We start from the raw sequence: 24246 nt of genomic DNA, 5'->3' as shown, positions 1-24246 counted from the left end.
AATGACTTGATTACACATTCTTGTAAATGTTTATACATGTCGTTGGTCACTTTGAGCATAAGGGTTAGCATAAGTTAGAAATTCACACGGCACAACAATTGCTTCAATGTGTGCTAACCTCCCCTGGATCCATCACTCCAGATTAGCATTCTTGGGGAGGTTGTATGAATTGTCCCTGGCCTCAGGCTCTTCCAAGGCCTGCGTACTTCCCCAACCCTGTCCTTCTAAGCCTTGTACTCCCCTTTCCTCCAGCTGTTCCTTGTCCCTGGCTCTTCAGACCTTATTCCAACCCACGTCACTACCTACCTGTTCTTGATAGATTCTGTTGGCCCAATTATCCCAAATGCCGTCCATTTTTTACCATGATTCCCAGCCCCCAAAGTGCCTGGGGAAGACACAACCCTTGGGGCCAGGCCAAATACAACAGTATTGGGAATACTTGTTGAGTTGGGGAATTCACCACATTCCCTCCCCACCTCCACCCGCCTCACAACTCAACTCAACAGGTTGTCACCAAAGCAACATTTGATCTTCAGAAATAGTCCCCCAGGAAGCGCTTTTCGCTCTCATGAACCAGAGGTGATTGTCTTTGTGGATAAGGATCTCTTAACACAATCAAAGGGTTTGAGACAAAGGCAACTTTGTTTAGAGCAATAAATATTGGCTAACTACATTTTACCATTGACATTGTCGATCGGAATTCACGGCATGTTTGATGATTTGTGTAAGCGCTGCTCCAACGGAGCTATAATGGGTTGCCCACATAGTTTCCTAACATAAATTATTTTTGTATCTGTTTGTATCTCATTCCGGTTTCTGCCCACCCCCCTTCCAACGACTCCTGTAAAGCTGTGAAGACAATTGCCCTCCAGGCAGCCACGGAGCGCAGTGTGAACAGCGATGTCCGTGCCAAAATGGAGGAACCTGTCACCACATCACTGGAGAATGTGCCTGTCCCCCAGGATGGATGGTACGTAATCCCACGGTGCAGCTGCAGCCATGCACCCTGTGGCACATGCTTTCGTGTACATGCATTTGGTGGGTTTAACCTTTGCATAACTGAGCACTGCAAGCCACTTGCAAGGTAGTGTTAGAGTCAACGAGTGTCTGTAAAATCTGAAATCTAATGTGCAGCCACAGGAGAGGGTTGGGTGTGTTTTAGGATGAACTCGTGGCTCATGTGACTCAACAGGGAGGCCCAAGAGGCCTGGCCACTGTTTCCCAGGCCTCTGCACTGGGACCTAGAACATGCCCTAGAATTCTCTGCAGTGCAGGACTTCTGTAGCAGACAAGTACACATAGGAAGCTGCCACCATATCATGCACACCTCATCATTGCATCAGGCCTAGGACCTAACGTCATGACAGGCTGCAGCTGCGGATCAGAGGGGCAGGGGCAGGAGACCCAGGCACGGACAGACTGCACATCTGGCACCATGTCAGGCAAACTAGGCCCAAGGGCCAGAGACAGACATGCGGGCAAAAGACAGGCTGGTGTTTGGGTACTGTGTTGGGCAAATGGGGACTCAAGGGCCCAGTCCAAGGCAAAGCGCTCCCGTGCACTAACCCTGACAATTTATGAAAACTAAAGAATACAGCTCACAGAAGGAGTTGCACGCAGTCAGCCATGCCTCAGTTGCACGGGTGCGGAATGTCTAGCCCAGGGGCCAAACCTGGCGCTTCAGAATTCCCCATAAAGCCGCACCCTTTTTCCAGCCAACCAATCATTTGGTGACTTCCTGGCTTTTGTGCAGTTTTCCCCCCATTCTAAAAGGTTGCAATGCCTTCCGGCAGCAAGAACTTTAAACTGAGAGGTGCTGGTATGTTTGGCATTTTGGCCTGCTCCTTTTGCCTTCGGGCCAGCCCAGCACTGGAGTGTGGCTTCTGGTTAGGGTGACCATATGGAAAGGAGGACTGGGCTCCTGCAGCTTTTAACCGTTGTCTAGAAAAGGGAATTTCAGCAGGTGTCATTGGTATGCATGCAGCACCTGGTGAAATTCCCTCTTCATCACAACAGTCAAAGCTGCAGGAGCCCTGCCCCTCTTTTGTATCTGGTCAAGAGGGCAGAGCTCCTGCAGGTTTATCTGTGGTAATGATGAGGGAATTTCACCAGGAGCTGCATGCATACAAATGGCACCTGCTGAAATTCCCTTTTCTTTACGACTGTTAAAGATAGAGGAGCCCTGCCCTCTTTTCCGTATGTTCACCCTCTTCTGAGTGCTTCTCCGCAACGGAATTTGGCCCTTGGACTGAAAGTGATTCTGCATATCTTGCCCTATTTGTTCCTTCAGACACATAGAATCATAGAATTGTAGAGTTAGAAGGGGCCTACAAGGCCATCGAGTCCAATCCCCTGCTCAATGCAGGAATCCACCTTAAAGCATCCCTGACAGATGCTTGTCCAGCTGTCTCTTGAAGGCCTCTAGTGTGGGAGAGCCCACAACCTCCCTAGGTAACTGATTCCATTGTCGTACTGCTCTAACAGTCAGGAAGTTTTTCCTGATGTCCAGGCGGAATCTGGCTTCCTTTAACTTGAGCCCGTTATTCCGTGTCCTGCACTCTGGGAGGATCGAGAAGAGATCCTGGCCCTCCTCTGTGTGACAACCTTTCAAGTCCTTGAAGAGTGTTATCATGTCTCCCCTCTGTCTTCTCTTCTCCAGGCTAAACATGCCCAGTTCTTTCAGTCTCTCTTCATAAGGCTTTGTTTCCAGACCCCTGATCATCCTGGTTTGCCATAGAGCAAAGCACTTGGCATCTCCTGCCTACTTCAGGCCCTCCAGTACTTTGCACAGCACTACAGCTGCTTGACAGAACTGAACTTCAACAAGACATTTGCCCTTGTTGCCGCTGTCTGCATAAGCCATCACAGCGGGAGCCAAGGTCCGTGTGGCTTTAGGATATGTTTTGAGAAGCTTCTAAGGGCACAACCCCATGCATGTTTAGACGGAAAGAAGTCCTACAACTCCCAGTAGGGCTTTTTTTTCTGTCTAAACATGCATAGGATTGCACCCTAAATGAGTGTAATAGGAAACCAATGTGGCACAGTCAATGCATACTTGGACCAGGAAGATCTGGGTTCAAATCTGCACTCAGCCATGAATTTCTCAGGTGGTCCTGAACCGGTCATAATTTCTTAGCATAACTTTAAAATGCAGGGTCGCGGCAGGGGCAGGGGCGGAATGGAGGCTGCCCTGAACTCGCTGGAAGAAGAGCAAGACCCAGATACAACCGACAAAAAATAAACAGTGTCCCAAGTCATAGAGGGGGGATTAGAAAACATTGTAACTGGGTGACTCTGAGGAGTGTTTGATAGAGGTCGATGCAATTCCCCCCCCCCCCCCAGACATAATCTTACTGATTTCTGGCGGAATTTTGCTGGTGTTAAGAGGGTTGCTGAGGTTGGCTTACAGGCAGTGTGTTATGCTTTGCCTTTAATTCTGTGTGTCAAGGAAGAAAGGGCTCACCCGGTTTTTTCTACTCTTCCTTTAACACAAAAAAAATCCTAAATCTGTATCGATAATGTGGTAATTAACTCCCTCTGGATCTGCCAAGGCTTCATTCAGATGCACTCTGTTCTCTGGCACCACTCCACCGTTTTGACAATTAGTCTGTTGGCAAGTCCTGGAGGGGGAGAGAGAGAAAGAGAAAGAGAGAGAGAGAGAGAAAGAAAGAGAGAGAAAGAGAAAGAGAGAGAGAGAGAGAGAAAGAAAGAGAGAGAGAAAGAGAGAGAGAGAGAAAGAAAGAGAGAAAGAGAGAGAGAGAGAAAGAAAGAGAGAGAGGGAGAGAGAGAGAGAGAGAGAGAAAGAGAGAGAGAGAGAGAGAAAGAAAGAGAGAGAGAGAGAGAGAGAGAGAGAGAGAGAGAGATTATTTGGATTCTTTTTTTGTTAATACCTTGGAAGGCCACAAAGATGATTGGAAGCTGTCAGTTGTGGGGGTAGAGGGGAAATTCCCATGGGGTACATGCTGAAATCAGTATAGGAGATTGGGGCAGTGGAGGCTGGTGGCTGTGATGTCAGTGGAGTGGTAAATCCACTCCAGGTTTCAGCCAGAACCAGCCAGAAGCCCCTTGGGTAGCTCCTTTAGAGTCCTGACTGGTTCTCATTGAAACCCGGAGTGGATTCACTTCCCCACTGACATCGGAGCCACCAGCCTCCACTGGATTTGGGGCTATGTGTCGTGACAGGAATGGACTGAGGTGGGGTACGCGTTTATCCATGGATTCCTGGGTCGATTGTTCCAGCACCATGATTGGAGGGTAAAGGATGTGGGTGATAGCCTTTCTCCTTTACATATACTGTTGCTACCCAGCTGAATTTGAAACCTAAGAATTTTTAAAGATGTTTTGATTGTTATTTTGTATTGGTTTTATATGCTCTTTTAATTAATTTTATGTATTTGATTTATATTGTATTGTTGTACTAAAGTTGTTCCCCACCTCGATCCAAAGGGAGAGGCGGGTAAGAAATAATAATAATAATAATAATAATAATAATAATAATAATAATAATAATAATAATAATCAGCAGCAGCCATGTAGGAGCTGGGCCAGAAGCACAGCAAAAAAGCTGTCTCTCTTTTTTTATTTTTATTTTTATTTATTTATTTATTTTATAATACACGACGTCCATACTTATTCCGCTCCCTCCCCATTCCCTCCCCACGCTTGGTCAATTACATCAAATCCCAGCACTTAACATGCAAAGTGGAATTATCTCATTAATTGTGACGAGTCCAACAAAATATTTCAAGGAGATTGTTGGTTGTCTGGTTTTTATGAGTCCCACAGATTTCTATAGGCTTCTGCCATAGTTATTCTGTTTGGTTCCTTTTTCATCTAGTATGTATCAGTAAAAAAAAGCCGTCTCTCCAATTGCTACCTTCTCTGCCGGGGGCCTTCAGAAGAGGAGAGCCAAAATTATGTTAAACAGCAGAGTGATATTAAAAATGCCACAGCAGCAATTAATGAAGTACAGGGTGTGCCCCCCCCCAAAAAAAAGAAAAAGAAGTATAGAACAGCCGTAGGCACTACAGAAGTGCAAGATTATAGAGTGTCATCAGACCAGCGTTTTATCGCATGCTCGTTACTGGCCACTTAGATTTTCACGGGTCCTTTTGATTATGACGTCTGCCTCCCACGCCCCTCCTACCCCTTCTGCACATCTTTTTTGGCTTTAGCAGTACATGCTGTGTGCAGGAGAAGCAGCAGGATAAAAACACCCATTGAATGGGCCACGTGGTCACTGTTTACTTCCTCTTTCTTCACCGTGTGAAGAAAGGGGAAGCATTGTGGGACAAAAGTAGGGGGGAAAGTGACGGTAGGGAAATGCGCTCCCACCCACCCCATCTGATGACCCTCAGAGGCAGGAGTCATGAATTGCAAAATACAAAAATCCAGCTCAGTTCTACCAAGTTAGTGATTCCAGTGCAACTAATCACACAAAAATCACACTAGCCTGCAGTCCAGATCCAGTGGCTTGTCTGATACCAAGCTGGTGTACACTGAACCTATTCTGCAGTGCCATCACCCATATAAGTTGCACGTCGCCCCCAAACTGTTGGTGTAATACAACCTGCAGATTTGTGTCAGCGCAAGGACAGGCGAAGAGTGGATTAAAAATGCACTACAGACAAAAAGTGTGAAAGCTTTAGAAATTCTCTTCTGCCCAGCTGAGTCTGCCTGCATTGATGCTATTTGGAAGGAGCAAAGAGATGGCGTTCCAGGGGCCTGGGAGACTTTTGAAAATCATATTGTTGGCTGTGGTGTTCCCCAGGGACAAACTTGCAGTTAACAATGCCCACTTCTGAACCAAGCTAAGTTTGGGGGAGAGAAAATACCAGAAAGAGACAGGCTGAAGGCTCCAGGGAGGAAGCAGAAGTTGCACGTAAAAGCTCTCCACTTGCAAATGTTGGGATTTTAACGGGCCTCTCCTGGGCTTTCATAAAAGAGAAGGAAGATTCCGCACGGCTACAGAGCGCGTGAAACTTTTTCTCCTCCTTTGCTGGGCTTTTTAAATTCTTGGCGTTTGGAGTGGTTTCTTCAAGTGCGACTGCAGCAAGCTGGGAACGTGCAAGTGGAAATAACTGGATACTGTGCTGGGGGCTCCTGTGCTCTGCGGAATATTAATCTTTGGCTGCAGACGTTTTGCGTGCGCATTTAGTGTGCTTTGAGGGGAAGGATGACACGCATATATAATATACTGCGTCTGTGGGCTAGCATTCCTCGGAGTCGTTCATAACTTTGGGTTTATTAATATACATCAATTCCAACTTGATTTCACCTGGGACCAGAAAACTGCTGTTCTTCTGTGACACTTCCTTTGCTCCCCTGGGGTGCATGTGATGAAATGCAGATCTGCCAGGAGATTTGCTCCCTGAGGAATCAGGTTCCCAGTTGAAGTGGTAAGTTGAAAAGGGTGATGATCTCTCTCTCTCTCTCTCTCTCTCTCTCTCTCTCTCTCTCTCTCTCTCTCTCTCATATTTCCTCTTCACTTCAGTCTCCTTGGCATAGCTCCTATTTGCAGACAGTGTGTCTTTAGACAGTGTGCCTTCTCTGTAGAAAGAATCTGGCAAGCAATTCAACTTTACAGCAATAATTACACTAGTAGCCACAATTACCTGTTGCAATTGCATAAGGGACCCTGGAAGAGAGTATGATCTAAAGAAAGGCACACCCCAGTGAAGTTAGAGTCAGGATGTGGGGCAGGTGGGTCTGGGGCATTCTTAGTTATTGAACCCTGGTCTCGTCTACATCTGTTCTTATGTAAACCACCCAGAGAGCTTAGACTATGGGGCGGTATACAAATGTAATAAAATAAATACATAAAATAAATCAACATCCCATGCCCCCAACCCTTGTTGAGATAGTTATGGGCCCCTCCCAGGCCAAGTTACTCAGGGCTATATCAAAAAAGCTGAGGCCCCAGAGACACTTGGCATCCATCACATCATTGTTAGACTGCTGGGAGCCAGGATTTCATCCCAAATGTAGGCTGACTGAACTAGTATCAATGGCTAGTATCAATGTAGTATCAATGGCTACTAGCCCTGTAGTATCAATGTAGTAACCCATCAATGTAGTATCAATGTAGTATCAATGGCTACTAGCCCTGTAGTATCAATGTAGTATCAATGTAGTATCAATGTAGTATCCCATCAATGTAGTATCAATGTAGTATCAATGGCTACTAGCCCTGTAGTATCAATGTAGTATCAATGTAGTATCCCATCAATGTAGTATCAATGTAGTATCAATGGCTACTAGCCCTGATGGTTGTGTGCCAACTCCAGTATCCAAGGCAGTAAGCCTGTTTGCACCAGTTGCTGGGTGGGAAGGTGTTGGTGCACCATGACCTGGTTTGTTGGTCCTTGGTCAACAGCTGGTTGGCTACTCTGGGAACAGACTACTGGACTAGTTGGATCCTTGATCAGATCCATCAGGGTACTTCTTATGTTCTTAACATTATACCTGCACACATTTTGTATTTAGAGATGATCCCAGAGTAATGCCTATCTCTTAGTTCTGTATTCATAATCACTATTGTGAATGGGAATCTCCACCACACACACACCCCAACCCCTGTGCTGCTCCCACACCTTCACTGTCCGTTGAAACGCCTGAAAAGGGAGGGTGGTTGAAAAGTTTGAAGGTTGAACTAATCCACACATAGGCACAGTGGTATATCCAAGGTCACATCTGATTGCCTTCCGGACGTCTGTTCAGGAAAACTTTTTTTAAAATTCTTCTCCATTTTTGGGACTCTTAAATGAAGTTAGCTGAAGGAGGCTGGGTTTCCCGACAGCAATTAATAGCATTGGGAAAAGGGCTTCGTGAAATGCACAACCCTGGGAGAGCTGAAGTCTTTGGAAAGTTGCTGATGGAATGAACTGTGTTGATGAGATGCATAAAGCGGCTTGCAACTTTGCTCTGACATTTGATCCTCTGGAGAGGGGCGTTTTGGGTTCCCTTAATACACATTTGTTCCTAAAGATTCATACCTCTCCTGAGGGATGCATCTTGGAGTATTGCTTTCTCATCATTTGCTGATAGAAATCCTGCCCTCTGTGAAACTCAATGGGAAAATGCATTTATTATCATGATAAATGGATATCTTGCCTTCCTGGAGAGAGAGAGAAGGAGAGAGATACAAAACATCACTTCTTGCTCAAGCCTAGAAACAAGCTGTTATGGCAGAATCTGGATGCTCTTGAACGGAGGCCAAGGCCTCCCTTTCATAGCTAGAGAACCACCAATCACACAGGTTCGGAAGGGTTTCGGTGTCCTTTTGGACACTTGGCGAGAGCTGTTGTACTCCATTTTTGGATGCTGGTATTACTGAGGCCATTGCTAGACAAGGACTTAGCCCATATAGCCTGGGGGAGGAAATGGGGGGAGGGGACATCCTTCTTCCCCTCCCCCCCTTCAATAGCACCAGCTGTGCTATTTAGCACTAGAATGTTGCTAGTCCCAAACCTGAGTATTTGATAGAGATAGGGTGACCATATGAAAAAGAGGACAGGGCTCCTGTATCTTTAACGGTTGTATTGAAAAGGGAATTTCAGCAGGTGTCATTTGAATTCTTGCAGCACCTGGTGAAATTCCCGCTTCATTACAACAGTTAAAGCTGCAGGTGCCCTGCCCTCTTTTAAATCTGGTCACTCTAGTATAGCTCCTGCAGCTTTAATTGCTGTGATGAAGAGGGAATTTCACCAGGTGCTGCATGTATACAAAAGATACCTGCTGAAATTCCCTTTTCTATGCAACTATTAAAGATTCAGGAGCCCTGTCCTCCTTTTCATATGGTCACCCTAATAGTGAGAGCCAGGACATGCAATTCTGGAGGTGGGAAGGCAATCCCCCCCAATCCTCCTCCAGGTATACTTTCTCTAAGCTGACAGGGGCTTCAGTGGGGTGATTCCCTCCCTTCCTTGGCCATCCATTTTTGTCCTCGTTCTTCAATTGGTATATGAACATTCCATGTCTCATCTCTTCTCAGGCAGAGACTTGACTGGTAAGACTAACACAGTCTGACCAATTTCTGATTCACTTAGATCCTTCCCTAATCCATCTCTCCCTCTCTGTCTCTCTCTCTCTCTCAGCTCAAGTGCCACTAACAGGTAAGAGAGCAGTTGTATGCTCCCTGGGCGAACTTCCCAGGGACCATAGGATGGCTCGGATTCTCCACTACGAGGTCGGAGACAGTGCTTCAACCATGGAAGGGGTTTTGGAGATCAGGCCCCTTGCAGCTGGCATGGCAACTGCCTTCTAAGGTTGGAAAAGAGACCTCGGAGAGGCGGAAAGGGGGGCGCTCTGGCGGGCGGGGAGGGGAGGGGCCTAGAGAAGCCAGGGTATGATTTATCCTGAGCTCCTCCGGCCTCCTTCCCTTCCCCACTGAAGTGCCCTTGCTAGACAGGCTGAAGGAAATGAAAGATTCAAGGACGGGGAGGCAAAGATCACCTCCACCACTCCTCTTGTCTGGCTGGCTTCAGCCTGACAGGGCATAGGAATTCAGAAGCTTCTGAGTCTGGGGGCTTCTAAGTACAAGGGTGCCGTCCACAGGACTGCGCTTCTGTGTACCGAGGGCATCTGATGAATATGTGAAAAACACCACCTCATTTTTGGGTGGCCCTTTTTCGCTTTCAAGCCAATAAGCACTCAGCCACCTGAGAGTGAAAGATAAATAAAGCACATCCTTTAATGATCTCAAATTGCCACCTACTTGTCTTTGCTCCTGGTTAACATGAAATGACCATATTCTCTCTCTCTCTCTCTCTCTCTCTCTCTCTCTCTCTCTCTCTCTCTCTCTCTCTCTCCCTCCTCCCATGCAGGGCTTTGTGTGTGCCCAGCCCTGCCCATCAGGAACGTATGGGGTTAACTGCAGCCAAGATTGCCCATGTCATAATGGAGGACAGTGTGATCATGTGACGGGGGTATGCCTATGTACAGCGGGCTATATGGGAGACAGGTAGGTATGGTAGCACCCAACGGAACCCTTTGTTCTCCTCTGTGTTAAATTAGGATGACCCTATGGAAAGGAGGACAGGGCTCCTGTACTTTTAAAAGTTGCATACAAATGGGAATTTCAGCAGGTGTCATTTGTGTGCCTGCAGCACCTGGTGAAATTGCCTCTTCATCCCAATGCTTAAAGCTGCAGGAGCCCTGCCCTAGAAGGTGATGAAGAGGGAATTTCACCAGGTGCTGCATAAATAGGGTGACCATATAGGACTGGGCTCCTGTATCTTTAAAAGTTGTATAGAAAAGGGAAATTCAGCAGGTGTCATTTGTGTGCATGCAGCACCTGGTGAAATCCCCCTCTTCATCACAATGCTTAAAGCTGCAGGAGCTATACTAGAGTGACCAGATGCAAAAGAGGTCAGGGCTCCTGCAGCTTTAACTGTTGGGATAAAGAGGGAATTTCACCAGGTGCTGCATGCATGCAAATGACGCCTGCTGAAATTCCCCTTTCATTACAATGGTTAAAGACAAAGGAACCCTGTCCTCCTTTTCATATGGTCACCCTAGTTAAATGTCAGTCAGGGCATTTTCAAACCAATGACCTCCCCCACACCACACATACTCAGGTATGAAACCTGAGTGAGTACAGGTCCCTACAAGAAGAATCTACCAACGCCTTATTATGTTCATGCAATAACCAATACACACATTCAGGGGGAAAAAACACCCCTCCTATTAAAGGCCTTCTAGGACTCTTAACACTTACAGTAGGATTGCCAGTGGGGGAATTGCCTGATTGCATGTGTGAATCTCCCTGGATTTGGTAAACTAGCATGCCACTTACAAAAAAGGGTTAGCCTTTTCCCTGATGCACTAGTTTGCTCAGTGCAGAGGGCTTTAAAGTGTATTCAGACGTGCAATTTTCCTGTTCTTGCATGACCAATTGATACAATCCCAAGAATATATTGCATGATTTTCCAGAATGTGCAGCTGTCCAATGTGCATACGGAGGTGGTGGGGGATTCCTTGGAGGGGAGGCACTGTACCAAGTCATATTTTACGTGGGTCTGCACTTGCTTCAGAGAGCTCCCCGTAAGAAGCCATTCCCAACTCAGCCTTTTCACTGACAGATTAAATGTGTGATGCAAGACAGCGTTCACACGAGAGCAGGTTCACACAAACCACCCATGAAACCCAGGCACAAAGGCAACTGGTTATACCAGGCCATTGGGCCATCTGGCTGGGGACTGCATACACTGGCTGGCAGCTACTCTTTAAGGAAACCTCTCTAAAGTTTTGGGAGTTTTTCCCAGCCCTACCTGGAGATGCCTGAGATTGAACCTGGGACCTTCTGCATGTAAAGCAAGTGTTCTGCCACTGAGCTATTGTCCTTCCCCTAAACTGGGTGGTACAGTCTCTGTGCAAGGGCTCTTCCACCTCTTGGGATTAGCTCTTAATCTCAACTGTGATCCTTTTTAAACGTTGTGTTTTTGTCTTACAAAGACTTTTCTGCCTGGTGTGTCCGTCCCGTCCCGGCCCGTCCCCCCAGTGATTGCAGAGTACCTTGGGAAACATTCTCCAGGGGCAGGCTGTCTTAGACAGGGTGACCATCTGACAAGGAGGACAGGGCTCCTGTATCTTTAACAATTGCATAGACAAGGGAATTGCAGCAGGTGTCATTTGTATATATGGAGAACCTGGTGAAATTTCCTCTTCATCACAACAGTTAAAGGTGCAAGAGCTAAACTAGAGTGACCAGATTTAAAAGAGGGCAGGGCTCCTGCAGCTTTAACTGGTGTGATGAAGAGGAAATTTCACCAGGTTCTCCATATATACAAATGACACCTGCTGAAATTTCCTTTCCAATACAACTGTTAAAGATACAAGAGCCCTGTCCTCCTTTTCATAGGGTCACCCTAATTAATGGCATAGTGCTAGAGGTAGCTTATGCCGGTACTACATCAATCGCATCAGCCGAACGGCCCTGTTAGATGCTGCCCATACATACATATAAACATGCGCACACAATTTTGTTTAATATACTATAAACTGCCTGCATACATTGGCATAGTTTTCCTTGTTTTTGTTTGGGGTTTCCCTAGGGTGACCGTATGAAAAGGAGGACAGGGCTCCTGTATCTTTAACAGTTGCATAGAGAAGGGAATTTCAGCAGGTGTCATTTGTATATATGGAGAACCTGGTGAAATTCCCTCTTCATCACAACAGTTAAAGCTGCAGGAGCTATACTAGAGTGACCAGATTCAAAAGAGGGCAGGGCTCCTGCAGCTTTAACTGTTGTGATGAAGAGGAATTTTCCCCAGGTTCTCCATATATACAAATGACACCTGCTGAAATTTCCTTTTCAATACAACTGTTAAAGATACAGGCGCCCTGTCCTCCTTTCCATAGGGTCACCCTAGGTTTCCCTTTTTATTCTTGTTAGAGGCCACTGTAACATACAACTTCCATGCTGTACGCTTTTGTTTTTCGTTGCACGGTTTGGAAGACAAAAATCCTTAAGTCTCCAAGATGGGTCTGCAACACTTCAAACAGAAACCAAACCAAACTGAAACCCTTTTTGTATACTTAAGTGCTACATCAACATTATTGAAATTAAAAACGTTTTTTCCAGAGCGCTAGAAAGTATAATACTTGTACTGGAAATGCTCCCCCATTTTTATTATTAGTTTGGTTGGTTTTTAAAATGTACCTTATAAAGCATAATGGATTACATTTAATTTAATTTAGATATTTGCGGCAATAAATTTAATGGGGAGCACTCCGTGTTTACAAGATATGCAAATGGAACACATTTATACCAATTAATCCCCTGAATAAGCACCGCATTTCAATATTTCTCTCAGCTCACCCAGCTTTTCTAGATGGGGGGAGGAAATATAGTAATGAAGGCGCTTGATGGGCCCATATGGTATATTTCTGTAGACCACTGTCAACCTTTCATGAATGTGTAGCTTAATGTTTGATACTGTGGTTGACCCATCTTTAAAGAATTATAAGGCTGGGGAATGTCTCCAAAATGACAGCTAAAGTGATTAAGGCAAATGGGAGGTACTTGTTTCAAAGGAAAACTTAGGCAGGATCAGATCCTGATCTTCCACCAATTCTGTTACCATCTGCTAAAATGGCGTCAGCAGACCCCACCCCCACCCCGGGTTGAGCTCAAACTTACTGTTCACAACTCACAAGGACTGTGTTTGATGAGTTCATGGGAAGTTATCCCAGAATTCTCCTTTGGTTTGCTTTCTCGGTGGGTTATACTATGCACTGCACTATCAAGGTTTTATTTTATTTATTTATTTTATTACATTTATATACCACCCCATAGCCAAAGCTTTCTGGGAGGTTTACAAAGTTTCTGGGTCATGTAGAGGCCTCTGCTTAGGGTGACCGTATGGAGAGGAGGACAGGGCTCCTGGATCTTTAACAGTTGTCTAGAAACGGGACTTTCAGCAGGGGTCATTTGTATGAATGCTGCACCTGGTGAAATTCCCTCTTCATCACAACAGTTAAAGGTGCAGGAGCCCTGCCCTCTAGACCATATACAAAACAGGGCAGGGCTCCTGCAAGCTTTAACAGTTGTGATGAAGAGGGAATTTCACCAGGTGCAGCTTGCATACAAATGACATGTGCTGAAATTCCCTTTTCTATGCAACGGTTAAAGATACAGGAGCCCTGTCCTCCTTTCCAAATGGTCACTCTACCTCTGCTTGTACATGCAGAGGCCACCTGTAAACATTGGAAGTCAATATGCAGATGCCAGGGAGAGGGACTACGATACATGCAGGATGCTGAGGGCAGAGATACTCAGTGTGGTCCCACTCCGGGCTCAGTGTGGTCCCACTCCGGGCTCAACTATAAGTCCAAACACCTGAATAGAATTATACTCTTTGGCTGAGTTCAGACAACATGCTAATGAACGGTTCCCTCCAGTTGATTAGCGTGTTGTCTGAACTCAGCCTTCCTCTCCTTGCTCTTGGTAGAGAAGGCCTTGCTTGGGTAATGCTCACATGAAGTAGTAGTTCCAAGATTTCATATTCCTACTCCTTCATTCCTCCCTTAGGGCAGCTTCAGATACTGTGGAATTAGCACATAGATCCGTGCCTTCCAAAAGTGCTCACTGTGAGATATGAGAGCTTCTGCCATCTTTTTCTTGTTGGCTTTCATAAAATCATAGAATCATAGAATAGCAGAGTTGGAAGGGGCCTATAAGGCTATCGAGTCCAACCCCCTGCTCAATGCAGGAATCCACCCTAAAGTATCCCTGACAGAGGGTTGTCCAGCTGCCTCTTAAATGCCTCTAATGTGGGAGAGCCCACAACCTCCCTAGGTAACTGATTCCATTGTCGTACTGCTCTAACAGTCAGGAAGTTTTTCCTGATGTCCAGCTGGAATCTGGCTTCCTTTATCTTGAGCCCGTTATTCCGTGTCCTGCACTCTGGGAGGATCGAGAAGAGATCCTGGCCCTCCTCTGTGTGACAACCTTTTAAGTATTTGAAGAGTGCTATCCTTTTAGTGCACTTACTGAACCATGAATTAGCCTATTCTGTGAGATTAATATTGCTCTCACACCTTATGGGGCAGACACTTATTTGAAGGCATGTATCTGCCTTTTTTTTTTCCTTTTTCTTTATCAATGGAACGCTTACCTGAAGCAGAAAAGCACCTGCCTCTTCTTTGCTTTGGCTTCTGTGACATTAAAAGGGCTTTGCTGGCCCAGAAACGGCAGCCTCGAGGAAGATGCTTCAGGGCACTGATGGCTCGGGGCTGTCCAAGCAGTGCTCCTCAAAGCGTTGAGGGGAGGCATCCCCTACCTCTTGTGATAGGCCGTTTAGAAGGCTCCAGGAATGCCCATGATTTGGCCCCTGGAGCTCTAGTGAAGACCCCCCCCCCCCCGCAGACCCGTTCACCATCTCTCTCTGTGGCCCTGTGCCGGGCTGCCAAAGCCCATCTCCACAAGGGACGTGGAAACCTGTTAAACCTGAGTACGTCAAGGATCTCGGCGTCCCACCTCCAAGCTTGGTCTGACTTGTGTCCATATCAATTCCACCACCGCCCTCTTCTGCATGAAAATCGTGGAATACTTAGGTATGTACTTAAGTGTACATTCAAAAGTGCTCAATGATTAAAGTGTGTTTGCATGCATGTTTTTAAAAGGATGCCTTTGCCCCCCTTGCACGTTTTTCATATTTTTCGACAGCATTTTTCGAACGGCTGCGCTTGCGTTTAGGTTTGGGAGGTGTGAAATTCTGGCCATGAATGAACTGAAATAAAATTCTCATACAACCCGAGTCTCCACACTGCTTTCTTCATTCTGGCTGGGTATTGAAGGGTTCCTCTTTAGTTAAGCTAGCCGCCTGCCTGCCTGCCTGCTTAGCTTCCTCTTTATACACATGAACTTGGCTTGCTCAAATATTTCCTCCTGTCAATCAGAACCTCCGAGCACACTCCAAGGGTCCCAGGAGAAGCCTTCTGAAGAGGATGGTTTCGGTACTGGGGGGATGGTGGGCAGTGGAGGTTGGTGGCTCTGATGTCAGTGGGGCCATGAACCCATCCAGTCCTTTAGGGTTCTGACTAAACCCCAGAACGGATTCACTGCCTCACGGACATTGGAGTCACCAGATTCCACTGATGGTGGGAAGAGTAGCAGAGAAGCCGGGAATTCTTCAGCAGCTTCGATTTTAATCCAAGACCAAGGAGCAGGCCTTCGCAAGCTTATGGCTAGGCTTAAAAGTTTGTTAAACCAAAGTAACAGTTTACATGAATATGGCCCTGGATTTCTTTAAACTGAATGCTAAAAACCAAGCCCACCTGAAGCTTTGATTTCAGCGCTGGTTCAGCTTATGATGGGCTGGTGGTTTACTACAGGGCATAATGCGCCCTTTTCTTTGCTAGAACTGTTATGTGCTTTCATTTAATTTGAACAACAGGAATGACTAGCCAATTTAATCTTCGCCCCTCTTGCTGACTGGGTTTTATGGACTAAAACGAGATTCCTTTCCCTATCCCCCACCCCAAACAAAGTAACCTTTCTTATGACCAATAAATAAATAAATAAATAAATAAAGTGTTCCTATTAATGGGTGGGCCCCTTTTTAATGCCATTAAAGGGCAACCTGTATCAGCCTGCAGCGTACAATCGCATAAAAGAGACAATAAAACGTATTTTTAGATAATTGTTTGATAGAAATAGCTTAGTCACAAAAGCCTGTGGGAGTTGAATTTCTCTCTCTGTCTCTCTCTCTCTCTTTGTTCACTTTCTGGTTAGTAGAACATGGCTGTGCATTTGGAATAACTCAACAAACACCAAGTTGATAGCTCCAGATAACTTCTGTGCTGCACTGAAATTACGTGCTCTGAGCGTCCAATGCAGAACTTTTGTATTGTGAAAACCCTTTTGATGGAAGTAACAGCTTCCATATGAATACAGGTGGAGGGAAATAAGTTCCCAATGTTGCAGCCATCATGAAATGGCATTTTAGCTCTGTGTTTTTCCGTCTTGTGCTGAACCATGAGATTAGAATCTTTAGACAGTGAGTACAATTCCATCCATTTGCTAACAATTATAATGAGCGAGTTTCTTTTCCCTGCTGTTTTGTTACCACTAAGTATTTCATAAATAGTATTTCATGCTATTTATGAAAACATGATCACCCAATATTCCTAATGGCCACGATGTTTTGGGTGTTGTATCAGTTCTTTCCGTCGGACGAAAATATATCCCTGTCGAGAGAATGGATTGGTGCAGCCGCTCTTATGGTGTCTGTAGAGGGAACAAATACAGTTACGTGTATATAATGTGTTAAACGGGGCATTGTAATGCTTAATATTTTGTGAAATTGTGGCCATTAATTCTATAGCAGACGTGTGTATTAACCCAAACCCAAATAATTGTGCACTTATTAAAGTCCAATGGTGGTGGTTAGAATGCGACGCTCCAGATAAGAAGGAAGCAGTGTAAAATTGAACGAGAAACATGACGGGGGCTACAGTTGCTCGGTGTGTAATTTAATTGAGCAATGTATCTGGCTGTTAATGGTGTTAGAGGCCCATTAGATTGATACGCTGCAAAGTGAGGATGTTTCTTTAGCAACTTAATTCCTACGGTGATGATCCTTGTGTTCCCAAGGAGCCGCTATTGGCTTTTCGTTGCATAAAATGCAATTGGAGGGGTTGCTTGATCTCCAAATAAAATAAGTTGGTTAAAGGGTTAGCAGAGAGGTGGGGGGGGGGGGAAGAAGGAAAGGTTGGCTAATTATGTAAATGGATTAGGTCATTGACCGTTTATTTCCAGATGCTCTTTTGCTCTGCTATAGCAGGCTTCATCTCCTATAAATATAGGATGATGTAGTGGGGGTATTGACTACCTATTCATCTTGTTGGGTATTGTACTTTTCCGCTTAAACGGGAAGACTGCACTTGGCTTCACCAATATAAACTTCTGTTGACCTACAAAGCTTTTCACTGTCTAGCTCCTTCCTATCTCTCCTCTCTCATCTCACACTATTGCCCCGCTCGTGCTCTTCGCTCCTCTGATGCCATGTTTCTCGCCTGCCCAAGGGTCTCTACTTCCCTTGCTCGGCTTCGTCCATTTTCTTCTGCTGCCCCTTACGCCTGGAACGCTCTTCCAGAACATTTGAGAACTACAAGTTCAACCGCAGCTTTTAAAGCTCAGCTAAAAACTTTTCTTTTTCCTAAAGCTTTTAAAACTTGATTTTGCTCTGACTTTTATACTGCCTGTTTGGTGCATTCTCTTCCCCTCCTTATTGTTTTATTATGATTTTATTAGAATGTAAGCCTATGTGGCAGGGTCTTGCTATTTATTGTTTTACTCTGTACAGCACCATGTACATTGATGGTGCTATATAAATACATAATAATAATAATAATTGGAAAGCAAATTCCCCCTAACATTTCAGCACGTTTTCAGGTAAAAACAAGTATACAAAATTTAAAACTCTAAAACACAGAACATACACACATAAAGCATTAAAAACCGATTAAAAACTAAACATGTGGGTAATTAGGATGTACCGCCGTACGCCTGGGCAAAGAGGAAAGTCTTAACCTGGCGTCGGAAAGATAGCAGCGGTGCCAGGCGAGCCTCATCAGGGAGATCATTCCACAGTCTGGGGGCCACCACCGAAAAGGCCCTGTCCCTTGTTGCCACACTCCAAGCCTCTTTCGGAGTAGGCACCCGGAGGAGGACCTTAGATGTTGACCGGGTATATTCACGTCGGGAGAGGCGTTCCGTCAGGTATTGTGGTCCCAAGCTGTGTAAGTCTTTATAGGTCAAAACCAGCACCTTGAATTGGGCTCGGAAACATACAGGCAGCCAGTGCAAGCGGACCCGAGCAGGTGTTATATGGTCGAACCTTCTGGTTCCCAAAATCAATCTGGCCGCTGCATTTTGCACGAGCTGCAGCTTCCGATTACATTACAGTAATCAAGCCTGAATATAATCAGGGCACATCTTACTGAAACTAGGGGCCTTGCTAGACCACGGGGTAGCCTGGTGCGAGCCCCAGCCCGGCCCCTGTGCGTCCAGATGACGCACAGGAGATCCCGGGCTCAGGCAGGGGTAACCCTCCCTTGGCCCAGGATAACCGGCACAGGTTGTGGCCCGGTATTTCCCACGGTCTCAGGCTGAGCCCGAGACCGCAGGCGTGTAGCCCGTTCTGCCGCTTTTCCTGGCTAACACATTTACTCGCAAGTAGCCGAGAAAAGTGGCAGACGGTGCGCAGCACTCTGCAGGAGTACTGCAGCCATCAGGGCAGGGTGGGGAGATGGGGGGGAAATGGAGCCAGGAGGTAATGGGGGGAAAACGGAGCAGGGGGGATGGGGGGATCAGCGATCGAGATCGCGGGTGGGGGGATCGTGGCCAGGATGGAGAAATTGGGGTCAGGGGGGAGCAGGGAACCCTTTTAAAAAAAGCCTACCTTACTCCTGCAGCCCGTCACGTCTGACGTTTAGACTGGGGCGACAGCCCACGCCACTTCTAGCGCGGGCTGGCCCCTCCTCCCAACCGGATTCAAAGGTAGGTCTAGCAAGGCCCTAGGTCAGCTTTCTCCAGATAAGGCCTCAACTAGCAAACTATCCAAAGCTGGTAAAAAGCTTTGGATGGTTTGTCATCTGTGCCTGCATGGTAACTGCCAAGTCAGGGAGAATTCCCAAACTGCTTTAGAAGGAATGCAACCCTATCCAGAGTCAGTTGCACACCTCCGTCCAGATCAGCAAATTCCCCCACCCACAGTATTCCTGTTTTGTCTGGATTCCACTTTAACTTGTTTGCCCTCATCCATCCCAAAACTGCCCCCAGACACCTTTTCAGGGTTTCCGTTATTTCCCTCAATTTAATTTATTTATTTGAAACATTTATAACCTGCTCCTTCGTCCCCCGAAAAGGATGTTAGGATAGTGTACAATAAAAGACATAAAAACAATACATAAAATTAAAAAGGACATCTAAAATCTGAACATCAACAAATAACATCAACAGGCATAAAACTATTTCAGCCAAGGACACAGACTTAAATCTAAAAATATATTAGAAATGAAAGTTTGTTTTAAAATGCCTGTGCAAATAAAACAAGTTTTCACCTAGCACTAAAAAGAGTACAACATTGGCACCAGCCATAACTCTCTTAGGAGAACATTCCAATGCCGGGGTGCCACCAGAGAGAAGGCCCTCTCTTCTGTAAATGTTAAATGTACTTCTCTTATAGAAGGAGAACAGAGGAGGGTCTCTTCTGATTACCTTAATGCACAGACAGGTTGATATGGGAGGAGGTGCTCTTTCAGGTATTAAACGTAACATTTTGTATAATTTCTGTATTCATAAAGTTATATATACTTTCCAGACTACAGAAGTAGGGGAAGTGTTCTGCCTCAGCCATGACACTTTAGATTGTCACTCATGGACAGAGAACGCAAATTGATTGGCACAGTGGTGACATTTCAATGGGCCAGTGGCTGTTGTGAAAATGGCCTACAGGCGTTGGCATAATTTGACTCAAGAAAACTTCATAGCATATCGAGAAAGAAGTGGTTTCTTACAGCGAATCTATGCCTTGGGGGGGGGGGAACACTTCATAGCCTTCTGGGACTGTGCCAATATAGGCCATAGCTAGACCTAAGGTTTTTCCCTGGATCGTCCAGGGATCAAACCTGTTCATCTCTAGGTGACACACAGGAGATCCAGTGCTCAGGTAGGGGCGAACCCTGGATGATCCCAGGACAAATCTTAGGTCTAGCTGTGGCCATAGTCTGCATGGGTGCAGGTTACCTCTTTGAATGCTCCCCTACATTAAAAATTAAAAATAAAACCTTCCTGTATGCAGAAAACTAGTGCCTCAGGAAAGTTAGAATTCTTGATCTTGAAAAGCTAGCTTTCCATCTGCGTTCTGGAGTGGAATGTGGCCAGGAGAGTAGTAACGCTGTTCTTTATCTAAATGTGTAGATTAGCTCTTAGTTCTCTTGGACCCAAGAAAGGCAATATAGTTAAATGGGTTAACGGCTAGGATTTCAGGTTAGAGGGCAGGGAAAGATGGATAAGTCCTAATAGCTGTTCTACCTGCTGAAAATGCTTTGGCATGACTACCCTAGTGAACTCTGATGGAAGCGTATATAGCAATGGGCCGTGCTGAAATTTACAACAGTTCGTTTGTTTCTGGTAAAGATCATATTAAATTGACCCAAGAGCTATACTGACACTTTCCCTTTCATGTCAACCAATTTCATTGCTGAGGTTTCCCCCCCCCCCAGCCAAGGATTGCATTCCTAAATCCTTCTCCCTGATCATCATATTTTTTAACTCTCTGCACTGCCATTTGCGAAATGACCCACAAAAAGGCATTTAACAATCTCCTTGCTGCGTGGCGGTTACAGTAAACATTTTAATCAATGGCAGGATTAAATGATGCTGATTGGGCAATTCCCCGTCCCTGCTACCGCCATGATAAGACTTTATTAGTAATATGGCAGACGTGGCCTTTCATGGCAGATCATGCAGACAAAGATATGAGCTTCGTGCAGGATACTGCACGTTTCGAAAATCAGAGGAGGTTTAGCCACGGATCCATGTGGGTCTGCAACGAGGCCTTCAAAGGAAGAGGCATTGTGATTACACACAATTTCTGGGTCGTACATCGGTGCAGTCCGGCTAAATAAAGTCATTTTTCAAGTTCATTAGTATTGGTGGCAAAACAAATGGGACCTACCACAAAATGTTGCAGCGTGGCGTGCTCCTATTTGGTGTTGCGGGTTGCCAGCTACGTCCTTTCTGCATCATTTTGCAAATCTAAAAAAACCCAATCCTCACAAAATACGTGTCTAAATGTGTTTTTTGATCATCTAACATGCCAAGAACTGCTCCGCAACGTTTGGAGAAGTGTGAAATTCGGCGGATAGCTAAGTTCTGGTCTGCCTAGTAGTCCGAGAAGCAAAGATCAGGCCATTTTGTATTGTAGTCTGCAAAGATCAAATTCTCCAAGCATGACTTGCCTCAAGTCAGATTTATTATTGTTGTTGTTATTGCTGTTATTAATATTATTTATATATCACTGAATATAATAGAATCTCTCAGCGATGCACATTAAATACATTATTAAAAAAACCCATTAAAACACATCATAAAAATACTTCCGACTACAATAAAGGAGCAGTAAAATGGAGTGGCATAATTAGTTTATTTATGGCCCTGGGAAAGCCTGGGTGAACAAGTATGTCTTCAGGAGGTGTTTAAAAGAGGCCACGTTTTCTGCCTCCCGAACTACACAAGGAAGGGTTTTCCAAATGGTGGGGGCCGCTACAGAGAAGGTCCCGGTGGGCTGTGTACTTCATGGCGACATTCTGCTCGTTTTGGAATGACCAGAAAGACCTCCTCAAAGGTTGCCTGGGTATGTATAAGGGAAAGCAGCCTGCTGGGTATCCCGGTCTTGTATGAGGCTCAGTAGCTATTCAGCAGCCAATGGAGGAGAGTGTGGAGGAGAGCACAGACAAAAGTCCTTCTTGTACGGGCAGATAGGTGCAAGAGCAGGTGTACCTTCATGCCCTGTTTGTAAGCTTCCAGGTGCATCTCGCTGGCTTTTGTAAACAGAACCCTGGACTAGACAGACCTTTGGCCTGATCCAGCACAGCTTTGTGTTGTCTAGGAAGCTGCCTCATACTGGGCCTGTTCAGATGACACTTCGGGCTCTGTGGTTAGCGAAACTGTGGGTTCTCTGGGGTTAGCACTAACCACAAGCCGTACTGCCACACACAACTCTTTAAGCCACGGTGAGAGCTGCTAACCCTGCTGTAGATGGTCTGGCTGGGCTTAGCAAGTGAGCAGGGTTTAGCAAAACACAGCGCACAGGACACCTTAAACCCTACTGGTTAACCAAAGGCTGTAACCAGCAAGTTTTAAGGTGTCTTCTGAACAGCCCCAATGACAAAGAGAGAGAGAGAGGGAGAGCGCACAAATTCAATGGAGTTTGAAAGGGAGATATGTACTGGGCCAATGAGGGCAGGACCGGGCCTCCTATGAAACAGGGTGAAACCCCTGACTCAGGTGGCAAAGTTCAAGGAGCAGTAAATGACCCCCAATCTCTCCCCCCAATCCCCCCTGCCAAGAGGGCCCACTACTGCCTCCAGTGGTTGCCTGCCAACTGCTCTGCTGTCGTGGCATTTGCCTCAGCGAGAGAGCAGCTAGCCGGGCTCACCGGAGAGTCCCCCTGGCCAAAATGCCTGATTCTCCTTCCTCAGAGCCGGTGATGGGAGGGGTGTACAGGTGATCTCCTGGGACACCCCTCCCATGCCTGGCTCTGAGGAGGGAGCAGCTCAGAGCCAGGGATCTCGGCCTGGAGAGCTTTATGAAGAGCCACGCTGGCTGCTGCTTCCGGCCACGCGGTTTGGTGCTAAAGGGGAGTGTAACATGGGAAGGGTGTGTGTGTGAGAGAGGCAGTAAAGCGAGGGAGGTGTCTTCTGAACAGGGTCGTTTACCGGCGGCAGCTCTGCAGAGTTTCTGACGGAAGTCTTTATCAGTCCTACCTGTAGATGTCGGGGGCTGAACCTGGGACCTTTTGCAAGCAAAGTATTTGCTCCACTGCGGACCTGCAGCCCTTCTGGAGCTGTTGAACATGAGGGTCTCTTGCCAGCTTGGAGAGCCTGTGGCTTATTTTGGGCCTCCCCCTTCTTCTTTGCAGGTGTCAAGAGGAATGCCCTATCGGGACGTTTGGTTTCCAGTGCATGCAGAAGTGCGACTGCGAGAACAGGGCCAAATGCTACCATGTCAACGGGGCGTGCCTGTGTGACCCAGGCTTTAAAGGGATTCATTGCCAAGAGCGGATGTGCCCCGAGGGATATTATGGGCTGAAATGCAACAGAAGGTGCCCTTGCCATGGCCCAAACACGGTCAGGTATGTGCGTTGTGTTTCCCGTCAGCTGTGAGAGCGATAGATACATTGGGGAGGTTTTCTTAAGCAGAAAAGGGGGGCAGAGCGTGGCTTTCTGTGGGCAAATCCAAACCCCCCGGTCTCCCACATCCACTGATCCAGGAGGTTTTCCTGAACCTGGTGCCAACGGCTGTGCAGATGGAGCTCTCGTGTTGGATGCGTCCACTGTGAGAGCACATTGTAGGGCTGAGCTGCGAGTGGGAAAATCTACGCTGCGTTCATCCGGCTGATGTAGATCCTGAAGATGGTGGATGGAAATGCTTTAAACCTGCAGTCTTTTTGGAATTAGGCTAAGAGAGCTAAGAGAACCTCAAGTGCACTGAGCAGCTTGGCCAGTACAGTAAGCCAGACAAGAACTCAGCCAGTCTAAATGGGCTAATACTATCATGGGCTACATACTAATGGGCTAGGATTGGGCAGCAGGTGTCATTGACCAACTGCGCTGTAGCCTGCACCAGAGGTGGTCTGCTTGTGGTAAGCCTTAGAGGCCAGGAGGACTCTCTTTCAAAGCTCATACCTATTATTATTATTATTATTATTATTATTATTATTATTATTATTATTTATTTATATAGCACCATCAATGTACATGGTGCTGTACAGAGTAAAACAGTAAATAGCAAGATTTACCTATCACAAAGGCATTATCAGCTGCAATATAGAGCTAATATGGTCTATAGTACTTACTTAATTCATAACTTACTTACTTAACATGCCTTAATTGTTAACATACTACTTAATATGACTTAATTACAACCATATTACGTATTGACTTAATTCTTAACCTAGAATCACTCTTCAAATACTTAAAAGGTTGTCACACAGAGGAGGGCCAGGATCTCTT

At 46.0% G+C, this 24246-nt stretch overlaps 1 protein-coding gene across 4 annotated transcripts in view; it reads left to right on the top strand.

Annotated features, from left to right (window-relative positions):
* MEGF11 (multiple EGF like domains 11) overlaps positions 1-24246 on the top strand; it is a 286399-nt gene that overhangs the window by 146249 nt on the left and 115904 nt on the right. For all 4 annotated transcript variants that reach the window (XM_063142441.1, XM_063142440.1, XM_063142439.1 and 1 more), the window contains 3 exons: positions 850-970; positions 9825-9961; positions 23154-23366. In XM_063142441.1, coding sequence (XP_062998511.1) covers positions 850-970; positions 9825-9961; positions 23154-23366 — 471 coding nt within the window. The remainder of the gene's footprint in view (positions 1-849; positions 971-9824; positions 9962-23153; positions 23367-24246) is intronic.

The sequence above is a fragment of the Elgaria multicarinata genome, chromosome 16 (genome assembly GCF_023053635.1).
Source record: "Elgaria multicarinata webbii isolate HBS135686 ecotype San Diego chromosome 16, rElgMul1.1.pri, whole genome shotgun sequence".
Taxonomy (NCBI): Eukaryota; Metazoa; Chordata; class Lepidosauria; order Squamata; family Anguidae; genus Elgaria; species Elgaria multicarinata.
This window is presented reverse-complemented; position numbering and strand designations above follow the sequence as displayed.